A 19,268-nucleotide genomic window follows, 5' to 3' on the forward strand; every position below is an offset into this window, starting at 1 on the left:
CCTTGCGAGATCATCTACATCTAATTACACGGGCAGACATATCAGTCCTTTCATTGTGCTTCATTGTGTCCCTATTCCTTGAGATGATGCGAGGAACCATATGCCAATTTGTCTCTGCAGCCTCTATCGTTTCCCCTAGGGTAGCGTCGCGACAAACACCGAGCCATCAATGACCTCCAAATTCAAGACCATGTTGGACAGCTCATGATCCTGTTTGGTTCCATGATATCTCATCCCATACCCCTTGTTCGTTTCGGCATCAATACCATTTTCAGATGCAATCTTGCCAGCAGCCTGCATTGTCTCACCCCAGAAGCTCAATAAGACATCCATCTCGGCTTGCTTGTTGCTGACTTTGCGGGCAGTCATCGCGGAAAGGCGCTCTGCAGCAACACGTGACAATGTAATAGGGTCCGTCTGTAGGTCGAGTGCTTCTTTGTACAAGGTCGCTGTGACGGGGTCATCGTGGGTTGTTCCAGCTGCCATCGGTAAGAGCTGAGTTTATAGCAGCGTATTGATCGTGAAGGTGCGGTCTGGTAATTAAAGAGCCGAGAGATGAATGGACTGTTGCTGTGCTAAGCGAAGCTGATTGATCATCTTGTCTTAGCAATTATTTCTCATGTAATGACAGTGTGGAAATGAGGCCCACACGACAGCGGAGGTTTAGCGCAGCAGGATATAAGCTTGCTATTATGTTATTGTAAACGATTGAGGTCTGGGATTTGAAATTGAATATATATATATATTTGCAAGTATAGTCTCCAAAGCAGGTGCAGCAGAGCAGTGGTAGTAGGGGATAAAGCAGAAGATCAAGGAGAAAGGAGAGATGAGCATGAAGGGGAACCCTTTAAAGACCCTCAAATCCCAGTGCTCACGTAGCAGCTGAGAGAGAAAGGGAGTGCTACCAGCTACCCTCCTTCCGGTGGATGGGTCCGTTGGGCGGCATCTCTCCTGTTTCTCTGCCGTGTGTGAGTGGACACGAGCCCGGCGCCTCATTTGCCGGTGTACACAAGTGTGCAGGGAAGGCAGGCCCCTCAGAGCGAGGCGCCTCCGAGTCTTCGTGCCTCGAAACACACAAATCTTTCGTACACAGATGTGCATGTGAGGCGCGAAGAGAATGCCCCTAGGAGGCCTGCGCCTCAGTCAGGTTGCAGCCAATGAAAGAAGAGAAACACGAGAGCCTACGCAATTGTGTGATTGAGGCGCATGTCTCTCTTCACCTCACCGAGCTTTGTGTCTGCTGATTGGCCTGGCTGTGCCGTGTTCCCCACCTCCCTGCCCTTGTTATGCTGCCCAAATTACGCCCGAATAACGTGATACACAAATGTGTGTTCCTGGTGTTCTTTCACTTTGCGCCTCACCGCCGTGCACGCTGTTCATCGCGCTCCCAGTCCCGGATGTCCGTCCATCAGTCCTACCTTAAAGCATTTCAAGTTTATCCGTCGCCGAGTCTCACCGGCCTTAAGGCTGTCTCAAAGCAAGCTGTGGCGTGGCTAGTTAGCTGACCAATCCCGTCGATGGATGGTTGTGCATTTGTCATACATTCTACGCATGCGGGTTTGCGGCTTCATCCTCGGTTTGCTACGTTAGGTTTCGACGGCTCTTTGTTAGGCGTATGAAAGACAATCATACATTGTATCTTTTTAAAGTGGCTACACATTGTTAGAAGTGCTTTCCCGAGACTATCTGGCTACATCTCTAGAGCAAACATGGCCGCCGTTGAAGCTCCGCTAGTTGAGCTGCCGGACCTGGTACAGGACACATCCGATGTCGAGTCCCTTAGTCCCAGTCATGGCAGTCTTGACGACACCAGTTCCATCAATTGCTTAGGCGTCCCTTACGTCTCAGAACAACTTTCTTGGACCGATGTTGTTCCTCCGGCGGACGATTTATCGCGCGAACCGTGGTTGTCTGTTGAAGAAGATCGTGTCTATATGAATCGTGCGTCACCACAGCACACAGCGAAACCTTCATATAGGTTCTCGGGATGTCAAGCTATCAGTGAACAAGAAAACGAAGCCGTTCGGTTTAAGAGGGTTAATCTATCATGGCAAGACGCTACCTTCTCAGATATATGGACAAATCGTCATTCATCAAGACATCAACAGAGGAAGAGCCGACAAAACAGCGCGCCACCCTCTTGGATGAACTTTTTGGGTGCAGGTGCCAGAATTGACGAGACCGGACCTCCCGTATGGGTGGAATCGAACAAGTCACGTCCTCCAAAGCGGCGTGGAAGCACAGAGCGTCGTGATGAGCTATTGTCTGATAATGATGATGAGGACGATGAGGATACGGGTCGTAATAGGCCGAGAAAGGCCACGTCTGCCCGTCAAGAAGGTACCCGACATACCTGGGCCTGCCCTTATGCTAAATATGATACTGTCAAGTATTTTTCGTGCGTCACATTCAAACTCTTGAGGATTGCGGATGTCCGGCAGCATCTAAGGCGAAAGCACATGGCTGCAAAGTATCACTGTCCCACATGTGGCAACGAATTCTCGACAATTGAAGCGATGGATATCCATGTTAGAGACAGATCTTGTGCCCCTATTTCACTCCACAGTGAAGGTGTGAGCGATGATCAGTGGCAGGTAATCGTCTCGGCGGCAGGAAAGCAGAAAACCGAAGCAGATCGATGGTACGACATATGGGATATACTATTTCCATTGCTATCTCGACCAGCCTCACCATTTGCCAATGATCTTTATACTGAAACACTACAGCAAGGATTAAAGAGTTACTTAAGGGAGGAGGGCCAAACCATCGTCTTCAATACTCTAGATTCAAACTTTCCCGATGGCGACCTATCAACTAGAGTAACTCAATTGGAAAGGCTTGCTGTAAGTGTCATAGACCACCTTATTTTAGGTCTGACAACACGTATGGGCGACGCTCGGGACACCAATGCACCGTCACTTGTCGCCAATCCGTTAGACAAGGTGGAATCTCGTCTCCCTATAAATACTTCAGGAGCTTTGCGGCCCCTTTTTTTGCAGCGGTCTGAACCGTGGATGGTCGAAGAGCTCCATGTGCAACACGAGAATTTGCAGCACCGCAGCAGCTCAAGCGTGTTGGTTGATGTGCCCAGCCGGAGTCCGGCTCCAGGCGGTCAAGGTGCAGGGCACCTTCACATCCCGCATAGGACCTCGGAGCGTCATCAAACCCTGATGGTAGACCTGCGGCCACCACGGCTTGAACTTTGCTCTGATGAGCTAAGTGAAATTATGACTGAGAATACGGGTTTCTCGATGCCTCCGTCTCTTCCTACTGAGTATGATTTTGAGGAGCAAATTGGGAGCGGAGTCCGACCCCTCCCTGCCGCCCTGACCACAAAACAATCTGAACAGTCTGACTTGAATGTCCATACTTGCTCTGAATGCGGGAGAGACTTTGTCAATAGACGAGACCTCAGGCGGCATACCTTTACCATTCATTCAAAGAAAGATATGGAGCTTTTTCATTGCGCTTGTGGACTAACCACTGCGCGCAAGGACAATTTTCGGCGTCATGTTAGAGTGTGCCTAAAGATTAGGAAGCAGGTTCAACCCTACCGCTGCAGCTGTAAGCAAGAATTTACAGATCTTGAAGAAATTATCCATCATATTTCGACATGTGGAAGGGGCCGCTTGCGAAGACTGCGGCAGGTAACAGGACTTGAAACACAGACTGTGGCGGATGAAGCAACTGAGGAAGTGGGCTGTTGATAGGTTAAGCTATCTTACCACATTGCCTCCAAAGATAATTGATAGACTACTGAATGAGACTTGACTTGATTCGAACTTTCTAATCTAAGCAAGTGATGGTGTTGGCTGTAATGAGCAAGGTGTTTCCTGCACGACTTAGACATCTAAGAACAAAGCATAGACGATGTAGCCGGGTTTGCGAATATGGCGCATTGAAACATTGTATTTGGAAATTCAGACAAGAGGCTAGTAAATCATCAACTCCGCCGTCCATATGCGTGGGTACCTTAGTAAACATCCTGGATGGCCTCAACTAAGGCCCTGCACGACGAGTTGGGCAGGCATTTCACTTAGTTAAGCCAAAATTATATTCTTATTCCTGTTATAATTGAATTACCAATATTCAATACTAGCACCCAACCTTAGACTTGGCTTCCTTGAAAAGTTTGTCTATTCTCTAAGCTTAGGAGCTATAGGGGACTTTGTCACTGTAATTGGAGTAGCTTCAAGCTCTAGGTGTCTGATAAGTGCCTCCCGAGGCCCCGCAGAACCCTTTCCCCGCGTGGGGAAGAGGTTCTCCCCTCGTCAGGTAACCTCGACTTCTCCTTCCGGAGTAGATCTCCCCATGACAAAAACTAACTGCGTTCTGGTGTATACAAATTGACTTGATTGTAAAAGCGACTTTCGAGATTTATATTCGCATTTAGGTAGAAAGCAATCGTCAGAAAATGAAGCTATACCTCCCATTGAATCTCCATTCATTCTTAGGATACTAATTAGTAGCTCAAAGAGTCAAAGAGTAATAGCGATGCCGAGAGCGGAAGCTTACATAAGTCCACAATTGGGTCCCGAAGTGATTGACCCCATCTAATTATTTAGGATCTACTTCTCCCGCTCAACTGCGCTGCTTTCTTGAGTCTCCACTTGTGTTCTACATGCTGAAGGTGACCTTCCACCGGATGTGATTGATACAACAGCTTCGCAAGAGTAGAGAACCCGTGCAGTTCACGCGGCTCGGCGAGGCCATGTTCTACACTTTCAAAACAGCTCAATTGCACAACAAACAGGTCAAGTCGGATGAGGATGGCAGGCAGTCAGGACAGCGACTGATCATCTCCCGGGCATGCGACCGCTGTCGGCGACGGAAGAGAAGGCTTGTGAACAGCACATCATATCAACTGATTTGAGCTAATGTTCGCAGATGTAATGGAGAACTGCCTTGTGAGAACTGCGTCTGGTGCCATACGGCAGCATCATGCCACTATACCGAGCCGCGCGAACGCCGCGCAGTGTCTGCTAAAAGGTGCGCCAATGATGACTCCCTTTCCCCCTGTGTAACAAGCACGCCTGACAAACTCCCAGCCGCTCTGGAAGTGCAGCTCAGGAGCTCCAGCGCTACCGAAGCATCCTTCACAATGTGTTCCCCTCGGTCCATCCTGACGACTTGCACAAGCTCTCTGGGTACGACCGCACCCAATTACTACGCAAGTTAGCATCTCCCACAGTCCCGCTTCCAAGTATTCAAGCAAGCGATGGCGGCATCACGCCTCAGTCGACATGCCCTGAGGCCGAAGATCTCGAATCACTCCAGCCTGTGCCTGACGAACGGGACATGGAACGCGATCTCGCATGCAACAGCAATAGGGCAGGCGTTAGTCAACGTACAATCGCCAATGCGAACATTAGCCATGATGTTAATGCACTGCCTCTCTCAGTGAAACATCCCACTTCGTATCTCGGCGTGTCGATGCCGCCAGCAGTGCTCAGGGTTATACGATGGATTTATCCAGACTGCATGGGCGTGTTTACCGAACTCCAGGCAAACAATGTGCAGGCCGGACAGAAACCTCATGCTCCAAACCTCCCCTGCGATCTGCCCGAACATGACTTGCTGGACACAGATGCATCCTCGGCCTGGGATGAGGTCCCCCTTATCAATGCCTACTTTGAGTATTTTCATCCTTCTCAGCCTTTGCTTGATGAGCGATCCTTCCGGGCCACATATATGGCCCAAAGCCGAAAGGACAGACGCTGGCATCTTCTGCTCAATGTGGTGCTTGCCCTGGGTAGCATTGCGTCCAGCACGGCGAATGATCTCGGCCACAGGGCCTACTATAACAAGGCAAAGCAACTTCTCGAACCGGGTATTTTCAGCGCCCATTGGGAAACTGTACAAGCTCTGGGTCTGCTGGGAGGCGTGTACCTACATCATATACAACAGCCCGATGAAGGAATTGCTATGGTGGGATCTGCCTTGCGGCTGGCATTGGCATTGGGCTTACATCGAGATTACTCGGCGCGCTTTGCGGCCGTGGCACAGCGTGACATGGAAGATCCGAACACCATACCACCAGGTGCCAGCCCTCCTCTCACCTTAGAAATGCGTTCTAGGATCTGGTGGTCACTTTTCAACATGGATACGTGGGGCTGCAATGGACTCGGCCGCCCGAGCATGGGCCGGTTGAGTGGCGCGGTGACAACCAAGGTTCCTACCGAGCCGATCGTGAGTCTCACAGGCCTTTGATACAAGAGTCACATTTAAACATTTGTGCAGGGAAATTCTGCGACTATGACGAAGTTTTTTGAGGACAGTGTCGGGTATTGCATGATTAGCACACGCATTGAGGATGCGATGGCAATGTCCCCTTTGATCGCCGACGATCAGCGCAAGGAACTAGACGAGGCTCTGACAGAGTGGTTCCGGACTTCCTCAGTGCACGACAATGGAACAAATGAACCAGCGCGTATCATGCTAAGCAAAAATGTGCTCAGATGGAGGTACCGCCTATCAAGAATCATCCTGCATCGGCCATTATTGTTGTTGCACGCTATGCGCAAGACGAACCGCGGTGGCATGACTTCCCACCAGATAGACTCGATCGAAACGTGCAGAAAAGCCGGTGGCGAGTTGATCACGGATATAGCAACGACGTGGCAGGGGCAAAAGGCCTGCCAGTTTTCCGGGACGCATGCGGCGTGGATCTTGTATCAAGCAGCCATGGTTCCATTACTCTCCATGTTCTCGGACTATCGAGATGCAGACATTGTAGCGGATTGTTCGCGACAGGTGGAGGTAGCCAAGGCTGCACTGTTGGACCTGCAACCGTGGTCATTGATGGCAAAGCAGTGTCTCGAGTCGGTCCGCTTGCTCCATGAAGCAAGTCGACGCTACTCGGCCCAGCAGCAAAGTCAGCCAGACCCTCACAGCACTCTGGCTCAGTGGTCGAATGCGTCTGCTCAGCTGAGTCCGGATGGTGGAAGTCTCCATGATCTGGACATTTGCGACGGAACCAAGCACGACAGCTTGAGCATCTCGAGTCACGACCAATTCTTTAGCAACGACATTCTTGACAATCTCGATTGGTACACCGATTGGGACAGTATGGACTACGTGCACGACTTGCAGCATGCCGAGTGAAAACCCGAGTAGTACGGGCGCGGACATTGATGGATGCCATTCTTTGCGTCTGGACCTCTGTGACATAAAGTACCGGTAGCAGTTGTACAAATGTTTGTTTACTCATGTTCGTTAATTATTTTTTAGTTTGTATGATCATGGAATTTAGGCATCTGAGAACAATTTCTTGCTTTCAGAGCTACCATGGTAGAAACGGCGAGAGTGTGCAAGGGCAAGCGAAGAGCTTGCTAGTAGGCATAAACAGCCCTGTCGAAGGCTGAAAGGGTTCCAAAAGGACAGCAATTGCCCTATCGTTTACATTCTCGGTAGTTCACCTACGAAGTCTTTATGTCGGCCCCTTGGCAATGTACTTCCCAGCTTTACAAGCTCCGCAAAGTTGACGAAGATGCCAACTGTGCTGTTGAAACATCAGTGCGCCAAAGAGGGACATGCAGCTGCAGGTGTCTTCGGCCATTGTGCAAGTGCCTTGGAAAACGCATGACTCGTGCGCGCGCATTCTGGAATCCTTTTGTTTGGGCCCCCACTGCCTTCACCTTTTCCAAATCGAGGGCGGAGTTACCAAAGGGGAAAGCTCCGCTCACTTGCAGCGATGGAATTCTTGCAAGTCGACAAAGCTGACAGCCGCGCGTTCCCCAATTTGAAGCGGGCACGCGACAGATTCCAGAAACGACAAGAGCCACTTGGGAATCTCGCATCTACTTGTAGTGTCCGCCTTTGCGCTAGTATCTCTATTGGGTAAGGGGATCGAGTCGTTTAATTGCTCCTTGCTTCGTGTTCTTTAGTCCGTCAGTTCAACATCCTTGAGCAGTTGACACAGTGACGATCGAGTTGCTTCTGACCTCCTAAAGCAGATATCCGCACACATCAGGCTTGCAGCGACAAGTGGGCCTCGTTGGCGCGCAAGCGAGTCTTACATCGGGCAATTGACGCCCGCCGTGCGCTACACAGATACTTGTGGCACCAAGCAATTCCGCCTGTCTTTTCCGATCTCCTGAAACGGCGGGGTTCTATGAATAACAGGGCTTTGTCGGCTCTCATCACTTGTCAATTCTTCCGTTCGTCCTGTCTCTGACTGATATCTTCGTCCCTGCTGCGGCTATATGTGTTGCCGACTTATCTTCAGTCAAGAAATCGACTTAGCAGTCATTAACTGCGACTTTGCAAGCGAGCGCCGTTGTATACTTGAATAATCAGTATGGATCCATCGATGATAATGGACGAGATCCAAATCAAGGCCTTGTTGGTTCGTGAGCGGTTTTATCGAGACTCCATGCAATGGCAAAAGCTGCGTGACAGCTATCACCCCGATGCGTCCAAGACTGCCATCAACATTTCATGGTAAGACATCGGACGTAATCTCACTCAACTTGACTTGCCCAGAAAGCTGAAATGCTTGGTCTAGGTACGGCGGGGACGTAGATGGTTTCGTGTCTGGGTCAAAGCAGATGGCTGACGGAGGCGCGGCCGCCTCGCACACCATCTCGCCAATAGAAGTGGCATTCAATGGTGCTAAAGCGTTGTCCTTGTCTACGGGCAGTATAACAGTGCGATTTGAGAGAGACGGATCTTTCTATGACTGTGTCTCGTGGACGCGCTTCGTCTCCCGACTTGAAAGAACAGCCGAAGGATGGAAGATGTTAACTCTAGAAGCTATCTATGAGAGAGACTCGATTATTCCAGTCGTACCGGGAGCAAGTACAAGTGTTTCCTTTAACCCGTCGACAGCTAGACAAAGCTACAGGTGTCTAGCATGGCTCCTGGCACAGAAGGGATATGTGATCAACGACAGGCTCCCAGGGCTGGACTGGCCAGAAAGCGTTCAAAACTTTATGGATAACCAGTATCAATGGCTCAATGAATAGCTGCTTTCATGAAGAGATAGACCTTGAGAATAATAAAGATCGTCGTATCGCGGCAAGCTCCTTATCCTACGCACGTCTCGGCAGTCTGCAACAAGTCAATTGGAAGCACGCTTCGCTACATTGAGGAGTAAATACTTGGTCTACAATCCCCTAGAACTGTAGTCTCACACCTAGACAGTTTCTTAAGATATACAATGGCTCGTCGAAATGACCCACTTCCAGATCTGATACCGAATCTTAAGGGTCGCGACTCATATCCTGCTGGGATAACCGTACCTGTCCCAATGTGGAAGTAGGGCGTGGCCAGGATAGGCGAAAAGATCGATTCGCTTGACCGGCGCACAACGGCACCCCGGGGCTACCGGATTGCGCAAATTGCCCTGTTTTCGTTGCCGATTTTGGATGCCATCAGTCACCAGCGAAGACGGATGGATGCAGTCTTGCGCCCAAAAGAGGCTATACCTGCTTATGCACATACGTTCCGCACTAGAAACGGCTAAGCGCCGCTGCCGTTCTTGTGCAACAGCAGTTGACTTGTTAACACCCTCACGCTCTACCACCCAAAGTTACGCACTTAGCTGCGTCGTAGTCTGCTTAGATTCAAGCATTATAAAAAAGGAAAAGGCTCCGAGAAGGTTGCGCGGAAGTTTTCTTCCATCCGGCGCGCATGAGACGGTAAATTCATCACAGAATGTCGTTCAATCCAGTCTACAAGTCTGTAGAGACTGAAGGATGCAGTCTGCATTATTGGTACCAGGGCTCGGGTCCTCTGCTCGTCATGATTCCCGGTGGAGGCGGGCTTGGGTCGACATACAACGCCATCTTTCCATATCTAGACAAGAATTTCACAGTCTGTACCTTCGATCGTCGTCAAAACGGCAACAGCAAAGTCGAAGTGTCCAAGCACCTGAACTTAGCTCAACAGGCACGGGATGTTGTTGCGATTATCAAAGCTATGGGGCAAGATAAAGCGTGTATCTTCGGCAACAGTGGCGGAGCACTTATCGCGCTGCAACTATCCGTCAGCTACTCAGCGTATGTGGATCGGGTAGTTGCTCACGAGGCCCCGACGGTGGTCGTTCTAGATGATACGACTTACCACATAGACCGAGCATTCATGATACTGGATGCCTACCACACCCACGGAGCTGAAGTTGCGCACCAGCGTTTTATAGAGGAGCATAAGGGCTACGAAAATAGTCCTCCCCTTGTGCGGCCCTCCGAAATGGATTGGGAGAACTTCTGGCAGTAAGCTCCTCATGCTTATCTATTGCGGCTTCGAGGCTGATCATTAGCTTTTCTTTAGGTATGAGTTTATCTACTTTACTATCTACTGCCCAGATATCCGACAAATTGTCAAGAACGGGGTTTCAATCGCAGTGGGTGCAGGAGAGAAGAGCGGAGATGCATGGTATGCTAGGACTACACTCAAACAGGCAGAGATCTTGAAGTGCAAACATTATGTCTTCGCTGGTCATCACGGTGGATTTGAAGCAGAGCCTGCTGAGTTCGCGCCAACGCTCCTTCAAGCTTATGAAGACCTGAAGAGGTAGACAAAGATATAAAAGGACCAGAAGATATGGTTTTTGGTCGACAGCAGAATCACGGTGAAAAAGTGAAAAAACCCCGATTGAATTTGAAATCTCGCAAACTGATTGAAGTCTCGATGGAAATAAACTCGAATACTCTGATATGTCGACCTCAGTATACTGAGAAATCATCAAGCGAGCTTTCACACCAATCGCCAACGGATTGCTCGGAAGCACCAATCAATGACAAGATGTTTGCATACTATAATGCCCAATGGACAGCAGCCATAGCGAGACCGCATTACCTTAGGGATACACATATCCATTGGATAGCAATTCGACGGATAGGATATTGCAATTTTATGGCATCAACACGAAAGTTTCAAGCAGGTACTCGAATGGCATTAGGATGCAATTGACACCCTAAGACTTATGCATAGTTTTGAGCATATTGTACAAAGTGTTTGCGCATTTCCCTCCTCTACGTTCCCCATATTACCTCTGTCCCTTCACCTGGCACATATCCGCTCTTCTTTATTGATGCTTCAGGCCTTAGCTTGCTCAAGCTCGGTTCCAAGTACACCAGTGTCCGACTCTGTACCACTTGCAATAAGCTTATTTCTTCTGGTTGATGTGTGCCACGCTTTCCGACCGGATGTGAAGTACTCATCGATTTGTTCGAGGGTGAGCCTCGCTGTCTCAGGAACGAAGAGAAACATGAGAACGGCAAGGACCGCCGACACACCAAAATGGAAATATCCCACATTCGTTCCCATATTACCATAATCTGCGCTCAGCATATAAGGTGTCCAGAAAGACGACCCGAAGGCGAAGATCTCGTAGAATAAGGTAGTGTTGGCTTGACCGTAAGTTCGTAGTCGGACAGAATGCATCTCAGCTGAGGCTAGCCACACGCAGGGTCCAATAAAACCCCCGAAGACGAATGCCCAGATGCAGAGGAACGCCACTAAGACTTTCTGCGCGATAGGATTGCTCTGGTCCAAGGCCGTGCCAACGGCCCCGACGATGAGCATGCATACAGACAGTATCGAGTAGCCCAGAATCAAAGAGAATCGTCTGCCACCATACTCAACAGTCCAAGAACCAATTGAGGCCCCGGCAAGGATGGAGACTCCAATGATGACGTTTATGACATAAAAGTTGGAGACTCCCACACCCTGGAGGAACAATGCCGTATATGGTGCCACAAACTGTATACCACTGATGGCTAAGCCCACCAGGATCAGAGCAGACACCGATGTACGGCGAATATCGGCGCGATGAAATATCTCTGTCCAGGATGTTGTCGAGCCCAGAGCTCGTTCGGACTCTAAATGTCTCAAGACGTCGTTGATCTGCGTCGTGATCTGCTGTGAATAAGCTGGCTTACCATAAAACCTGCCGAAAGACTTGCGCGCAGCTTCCTCATTCCCCTTTGTCATCAGCCATCGAGGTGATTCGGGAAACATCCATATGCCTGTTCCAAGGAGAATTCCTAAAGGAATTTGACATATGACCGGCGTCTGCCACTGCCAGTTATTGCTCGGATCGAGAGTTGCGGAGCCTGCGCATACGGCCGTAGCAGCAACGTTACCCATTGCTAGACCGACATTGAACAGACCGAGCAAAACACCTCTCCTGTTCGCGGCAACGCACTCCGCCCCATAAATGCTTGTCGCCGCCAGCATTTGGCCAAGACCCACAGAACTGATACATCTGCAGACCATGTAGTTGATGTAGCTTCCAGAGGTCCCCAGCATACCGGCAGCACCCACAACGCTCAGCGCAGAGGCGAATGCGACGGTCCCACGGCGGCCAAGATAATAACCTGTCGGGCCGGACAGGACTCCGCCGACGCCCATGAAAAGACTGGCCAAGTTGATCAAAGACTGTTTCATCGCTGACAAGGTGCATGTTGTGGTGGGGGCCCCGGTGGCCGCGTCAATGGTCGTCTCGCAGGATCCAAAAGCGCTTTTGAAGGCAGGCATTGTGATGACGGTGCCAGCGTACCCATTGTCAAAGTTGGATATCCATGAAGCGAAGGCAATCCAAATGGTGAAGAAAAGCATGGTACGTGTTACGCCTTGCTTATTTGATGTGTTGGCATCGGAGGCATCAACATCCTCGTGGTGTTCGGAGCGGCTGCCCGCGTTTGAAGCCATGTTGAAGACAGGTGAAGCAGTTTCTCCGGATTCGATAATTAGACAGTTAAAAACTGACAATCTGGAAACCAATTCAAGTCAAGTGAGAGACTTGACTTATATGATGGTTTCTACACCTGCGAGAACTGAAATACTATGGACTATGCTGAGCACACAGACATTTTGGCTGCTCATGTAGTCTCTACGCTAGTAATTGCAGCACATGTCGTGGGAATGGAACTCCGCACCAGTTATGGGTACGAGACCTCTTTAAACTCGCTGCTTGTTTCCTGATTAGAAACTTACTAGTTGCAACTCCGCCACTAATATGGAATAGGTGGGTGGGTTTGTAGAAGCAAGCTAGGAAGCAAATGCTAACCCCGTGGGGAATGGCAAGGAGAACTGGAGTCAATCCTGGTCTGTTAAAATTCCTAAGTAATCCACACATATCTGAAACATAGCTCTGCGCATAGGGAAAAATCCTTCAACATCATCTTAGAATATACACAAAGGCTAGATAGGTCCAATCGTACCGCTGCCGCTGCACCCAAGAATCTAGAGACAAAAAGGAGTTCATCGCTTATATCGAGATATATCCTAGTGGCCGACGAACAAGAATTGGGAGAGCAACAGAGCTTGAAACATAGATTGTGGCAAATACTAATACTAAAGAGATGGACTGGGAACAAAGAGAAGCTTTCTTGCCAGACGGTTCTTAAAGATATTTGACAGGCTATTTTTTGAGGCTTTAAATGACTTACAAGAGGTATTTCAAGCAAAGTCTTCCTCGGCATATCACGTATGTCAAGAATAATGCATGGCTATGAAGCTTGGGTCGTGAATATGAAAAAATGACAGAATTTTGTTTTTGGAAGAGTCTAGGCAAGAGCGTAATGAATCATGAGGTCCGCTATCCATACGCATGGTAATCCGACCCTATAAGACCTCAACGAGCATCCGCAGCGACCGCATGACACGACTGTCGTCAGAATGTAGGCACTAAGAAGGAGTTTGTTGGCTCTTAGATCAGGGCATTGGGAAATAATCGGAAGGGATTCTGTCGATATGGCGAGGAGTTGAGAGTATGGCTCCACTACAACTAGACACCAAAGAGCTCGCTGCGTATCATTATCGGGATCTAGTCTCTAGGTTTTACGGTGAACCAATGAAGTCGAGTCTGAACATCTTCCTTCATCTTATAGTATTATAGTATCGCTGCCTCATTGGACTAGAAACTCAGTGCTAGGAGTTGAATCTCCTAGATACCTTCCTGTTCTGTTCACTAAAGTTGGTATTTGAAATAGATACTCTCGTCGCCTAGACCTGTATCGTCAATGCCGTCTCGTATCTTGCGCGCTTTGTCTTTGTTTCTTCTCGATAATAGAAAAAGCATTATCCAAACGCATAGCCAAGACGACAAGCAACACGCCAAAGCCACAGACTGTCCGGTGGTATAATAGGGCGACTCATTTGTTAAATAGATCTGGCCAGAGACAACTCCTCCAATGTTACCAATAATCTGATTCATAGCCAGAGCAGTGCCACGCTTATATTGAAACGCTGTATTGCCGTTGATCCAGATGATGTTCAAGCAGGGTAGTACATTTCCACCCAAGACGACTAGGTAGCAGGCAAAATAGCGAGCATCGGCGTTTTTCGTACCTAGCAATAGAGAATATCCGATCACGGTCAGCAGGCTGCCACTAAGCATAATTGGAGCACGGCGCTGAATACGGTCTGATATGGCAGCGAAACCAAAAATGCCAAGGGCGCCAATGACATAAATCGGGATTGTCATATATTGAATACTGAGGCCTTTGTAGCCGATGCCCTGAATGATTGTGGGGAGAAACACACTGATACCTGGTCGCAGCGCCTCTCGTCAGTATATCATCCTTCCGGAGTAAGTCTAAGTGGATCGACTCACTGTAGTTGTAGACATCTGCAAACATCTGAATGACTCCGGAAAGCCAGCATATTGGGGATGTGAATGCGGCCTTGACCTGAACCCAGTCCACCTTGCTATCAGCATTAGGCTCAAGTCTAATATGAGCGAGCTCCTTCTCCTTGGCGTTCAAAAAATAAGCCTTGCTTGGGTTGTCCGGGTAAAGAAAGAAAGCACAGATTCCCCAAGCGAAGCTGATGGCTCCTTCGATGAAAAAGAGCCATCTCCAGCTCTCATAGCCGCCAACGCCGTCCAATTGTAGCAGAGCGTATGCAAATAGGCCACCAAAGGCCCCGGATATTGTGATCGAGACAAAGATGACAGATGATCTCTTAGCAATCTCCTCACGTTTCCAGAACATGGAGATGTAAAGATTAAGTGACGGCAGTAGCGCGGCCTCGCACATTCCCAGCAGAAGCCGGCACGCAACGAGAGATCCAACATTCTTCTGGAAACCGGAGAAAGTGACAACCAAGCTCCAGGAGCAGATGAGAATTGGAACTACAGGCACATTAGATGAGCACAATGTTGGTGAGTGACATAGGCTTCCGGAACTGACTGAACTTGGAAGGCCCAACAACCTTCAGTAGCATCGTGCCGGGAAATTCGAACAAGATATAGGTGACATAGAAGATCGACACAGCCACTTTCAGAGTTATTAGTAAGGTTAAACAAGCGAAATTAATTTGATGCAGCGTACTGTTTATCTGTGACCCGTGGAGATGAAGATCCGCAGGCAATCCGGCAACCTTAGCATTTCCAATATTACTTCGATCCAGGAAGCTGAGAACATAGGTCACGAATATCACGGGAAGAATGAACATGTCCATTTTCCTGACCAGTTTCTTCTCTGCCTCTGGATCTATCCCTATGTTGCTGGTGCCCTCTTCAGCAAGAGCAAGTTCGGAGGAGTCGGCATTTTCTATGGGCTGTTTCTCTGCAATCATCATTGTCGGCAGTTTCTCGCCCATTACTCAATATGTGCTGGTCGGTGTTTGTGTGGTGCGTTCTGATAGACTTTGCTTTTTTTTTCTTGCCACCCTCCTGTGGGTGTACACCTTGAGACTCGGGGATAAGAAGCAACGGAGTGGGGCTTTGGGATTACTAAATGATCAATTGAACTGATGTACAAGTCAACTAGATGGCTGTGATTTTAGCTGGTTTTATGCTTGAATGGACCCATGGCTTGCAAGTTTGAGTTGATCATGATTGACCAAGGTGTCTGAGGCTGTTACGATAGGTCTTGGCCAAGAGATAAGAACTAAAACCAATCTAAACAAAACAGGCTGTTTTGGTATGGTCTATTGCCTAGTGCTTTTCGAGGTAAAAACTGGATTAGCTATCATTCAAGTTAGTAGGCTCTCCGCAATAGGTTACTCAATGCCAATCATACTCTAATAGAAGATCAGAAACATTTCATGAGGAAAGCTGAGAGGTTGAGTTTGATAAGACACGGAGAGATGTGTTCTTTGCCATACTGCCTACAGCGTCTGGCTATCACTAGAATAAGATCGACTTATCCATTGGCAGATAGATAGACTGATAGGAGGCTGTCACAAGAGATACGTAACAAACATCCGGTCCGTTGTGGCGGGTATCCGACGCTAGCTCCTTTCTAGCATGGTCGACGACTATGGTGTATCTCGCCAGTGGCGCACTCCATCGAAGTGCTCGTTGTGCTTCCTGGGCCTGATGGGGATGCCTTTTCGCGCAGAATGCAGTTGACCCGGACACTATCTTCCCTCAGTCTCTGCATGCGCTTCGGCTTTTCGTTGGTCTTCCGTCATGGCATGCTAATTATTGTACAAGTGTGTTGCTTACCTCCCGCCGTAAGCACCTATCAGCGCGATCCTAACTCCGATAAGCACGTCACAGAGTTGATGGTATCAGATACGACAACCGCAACAAGGCTTTAAACTTTCAAAAGTACAAGGGGCTAATAAATGATATGTCTTCACCACACGATGCTTTGATGAGTACTATCTCGACTGCGTTTAGAAAAGTTGCGATGGTGCTCAAAAGCCTTGCTCCCGAGGGTACTCTTGGAAACCCATACACCAAAGGCATCGAAGATAGCGATCACTTGACTAATGGTGACGTGGATGATGACCTAGTCAACGGCTTTGTCTCGCAAGCCCCTGGTCTGAGTCGCCCAACCGATTTCTACCCAATTGATGGCGCTTTACCAAGAGCTTTGGCACCAGAGACAGCTGCACTGCGACGACTCAAGATAAGGTAAAAATCTGCAAAAGTTTCAAAGAAAAGACTTATCGAACTATGTGATGATGGTTAACACGTAGCAGGATTGTGGGCGGAGGTCTGGCAGGAGCGGCAGCTGCCGGAACACTCTCTCGACTTCCAGATGTCGACATAAAGGTATACGAGAGAGCTGACAAAGTTCGTGAGGCAGGAGCATTGATTGGTGTTATGGTTTCTGGTAAGTGAATTGTCTCTTATGGTCAGTCTGCGTTCTATGACTTTGGCAAAAACCTGTACGCCATGATATACTAACAGAATGTAATCAGCTGTTCGATCTCTTTCAAGAATGCTCTCTCCGGCTGGATGGAATAGGCTGCAGCATCTTCTATATCGCGGCACTGGCATTGAAGGTATCATTCACAGGTATTGGCGGACCGGTGAGATCTTGACTTATGCAATTTCCCCGCACACTCCACGACACATGCAAGAGGGCCGAATCAGCCGGGTTGCCCTTCATGATATACTCATGAAGGAGGTGCCAGAGGGGGTTATGACCTATGAGTGTCATGTCATAAAAATTGAGAACAGAGCGCAAGGTGGCATGACTATTCACTTTGAAGACGGGCAAACAGAAGATGCCGACCTGGTCATCGCAGCGGACGGGCTCTATTCTGTGAGCCTTTATCATTGTCTTGCAATAAGACCCATGACTAACCTATATGTAGAAAATCAGACGCCAGTATCTACCAGACGGGCAAATTGCTTATAGAGGACGGGTGTCATATCGACAAAACATTCCGGTGGAGCTGGTAGAGCACATCAAGGGACTGCCAGATGACACCTCATCTTGGCGAAGAAACGGCGAGGTTGTCTTTCTTTCGAAGCTTGGTGAGTCTATATGTTACAGTCAGAGACCTTTCAGAGGCTTATATGATTTTCACGATAGAACCTGGAGTTTATTCTTTCGTAACAATGGCGACAGAAACCGAAGAATACGCAAGCACTTTAAGATGGAAGCATTCCATGGGTCAGAAAGGCATTGAGAGGCTGCTAGAGCATTTTAAGGCAGGCTTACAGTTTAATCTAACTATGATTGACATCTAACTAGTCCATAGGAGTGGGACCCAATAATAAGCGAAGTCATCCGTGTTCTTCCAAATGTCGAGGCGTATCCTTTACAAGCAGCGCCTTGGATGAAAGACCTGATCCGTGATAATGCGGTAGCCTTCATAGGCGATGCTGCTCATCGTATGTTTCGGCCAAAGGCGAAAGCTGAATTAGAGGAAATACTGACTATTTTTCTCCTCCTAGCTACAGCTGGTGCATATGGAGCGGGCTGCTCATTCGCCTTTGGGGATGTGCGAGCTCTCTACCTCTCACTTTGGCGCACGCACGCACCAAACGCTTCTGCAGCAGATGCATCAGCATATGATATTCCATATGCTTTACACCTATACAATGAGACTAGACGCTACTTCTTGCAACGTGTTGAGCAGCAGACAAAAATGGATAAAGTGGACATTGCCTATGTTGCAGCAGCGCTAGACGAGCAAGAGTGGATAAGAAGGTATAGAGAAAGGTTCACCATCAATTGGTGGCTTCTTGAGCATGATGTAGATGCCAGGTGGCAAGAAGTTGAAGCCATGGAGAGGCACTTGTACAAGTTGCAGAATCCAGGTGAGGTGATTGACAAGGCAGTTCGCACTGTCGTAGGTGATTAGGTACAATGCTAGGCACTCATATGAGCTTTAATAGCTGCGATGATTGGAGGTCTTTTGATGTATCCATGTACCTAGATAGATCTCAACTAAAAGGTATGTGCCTACATCTATATGAACAGCGTAAGGCTCGGAATAGTTGCGCCAAGGTGAAATAATTTGCTTAGCAAACGCCCTATGCTTATGGCCTCCATCTAGCGCGATTGGCAAGGTACCTTTCCAGGCCTCTGTGAAAATATGTTTTCAACTGTCATCTCGAGAGAGATATGCTGGCATTGAGAACATAGTTGAAGGAGTCTGGACAGCCCATCCGCTTTCCTCTCTTACCAGCCGTAGGCTTTGAATTTGTGATATCTATAAGTAGGACCATACTAGGTCTAGAAGAAGGTGGATGCCTATGGTTAAGTCGCATAGTCAATGGTAGGATCCTTGTCAAGGGCTACAAGACAATATTCAGTCCACGCTAAAGGAATACGACCTAGTTGAACGGGTATCCGTTGCTTGCCGGATCAGCGCCTGCATGACCGGGGTTGACGATAGGCAAATCGCAAACTGCCACCCGCGGATTCAGTTGCAGCTTAGCCTGGAACCCCTAGATTAGACATACAGTTTATGAATTCTTATTGGAAGGGTAGAATCGAGTTAACGTTGAGAGAAGATGAGAAAGAAAGAAAAAGAAAGGAAGACTGAATTTGTGCATCAAGTTTTAAAGTCATTTTTATGTTAGAAGGCGAAACTAGGAGTGCTGTTATCTTCTTCGACTCGTCACG

The 19,268-nt window shown here is 48.6% G+C and overlaps 2 protein-coding genes across 2 annotated transcripts; both read right to left on the minus strand.

Annotated features, from left to right (window-relative positions):
• Window positions 1-11,040: 11,040 nt before the first annotated feature.
• On the minus strand, window positions 11,041-12,657 carry UCRPA7_5615 (putative mfs monosaccharide transporter protein; the record flags this gene model as incomplete). Its single annotated transcript, XM_007918160.1, has 1 exon — window positions 11,041-12,657. One exon carries the CDS (start codon window positions 12,655-12,657, stop codon window positions 11,041-11,043), a length of 1,617 nt encoding a protein of 538 aa, XP_007916351.1.
• A 1,261-nt stretch (window positions 12,658-13,918) lies between these two features.
• Window positions 13,919-15,552, minus strand: UCRPA7_5616 (putative nicotinic acid plasma membrane transporter protein; the record flags this gene model as incomplete). The annotated part of the gene is made up of 5 exons (XM_007918161.1): window positions 13,919-14,006; window positions 14,079-14,499; window positions 14,564-15,082; window positions 15,141-15,227; window positions 15,282-15,552. The coding sequence occupies 5 exons, from the start codon at window positions 15,550-15,552 to the stop codon at window positions 13,919-13,921; spliced, it is 1,386 nt and encodes a 461-aa protein (XP_007916352.1).
• Between the last annotated feature and the right edge of the window lie 3,716 nt (window positions 15,553-19,268).

Source organism: Phaeoacremonium minimum, assembly GCF_000392275.1.
Source record: "Phaeoacremonium minimum UCRPA7 unplaced genomic scaffold PA7_03_scaffold_419, whole genome shotgun sequence".
NCBI classification, from domain to species: Eukaryota; Fungi; Ascomycota; class Sordariomycetes; order Togniniales; family Togniniaceae; genus Phaeoacremonium; species Phaeoacremonium minimum.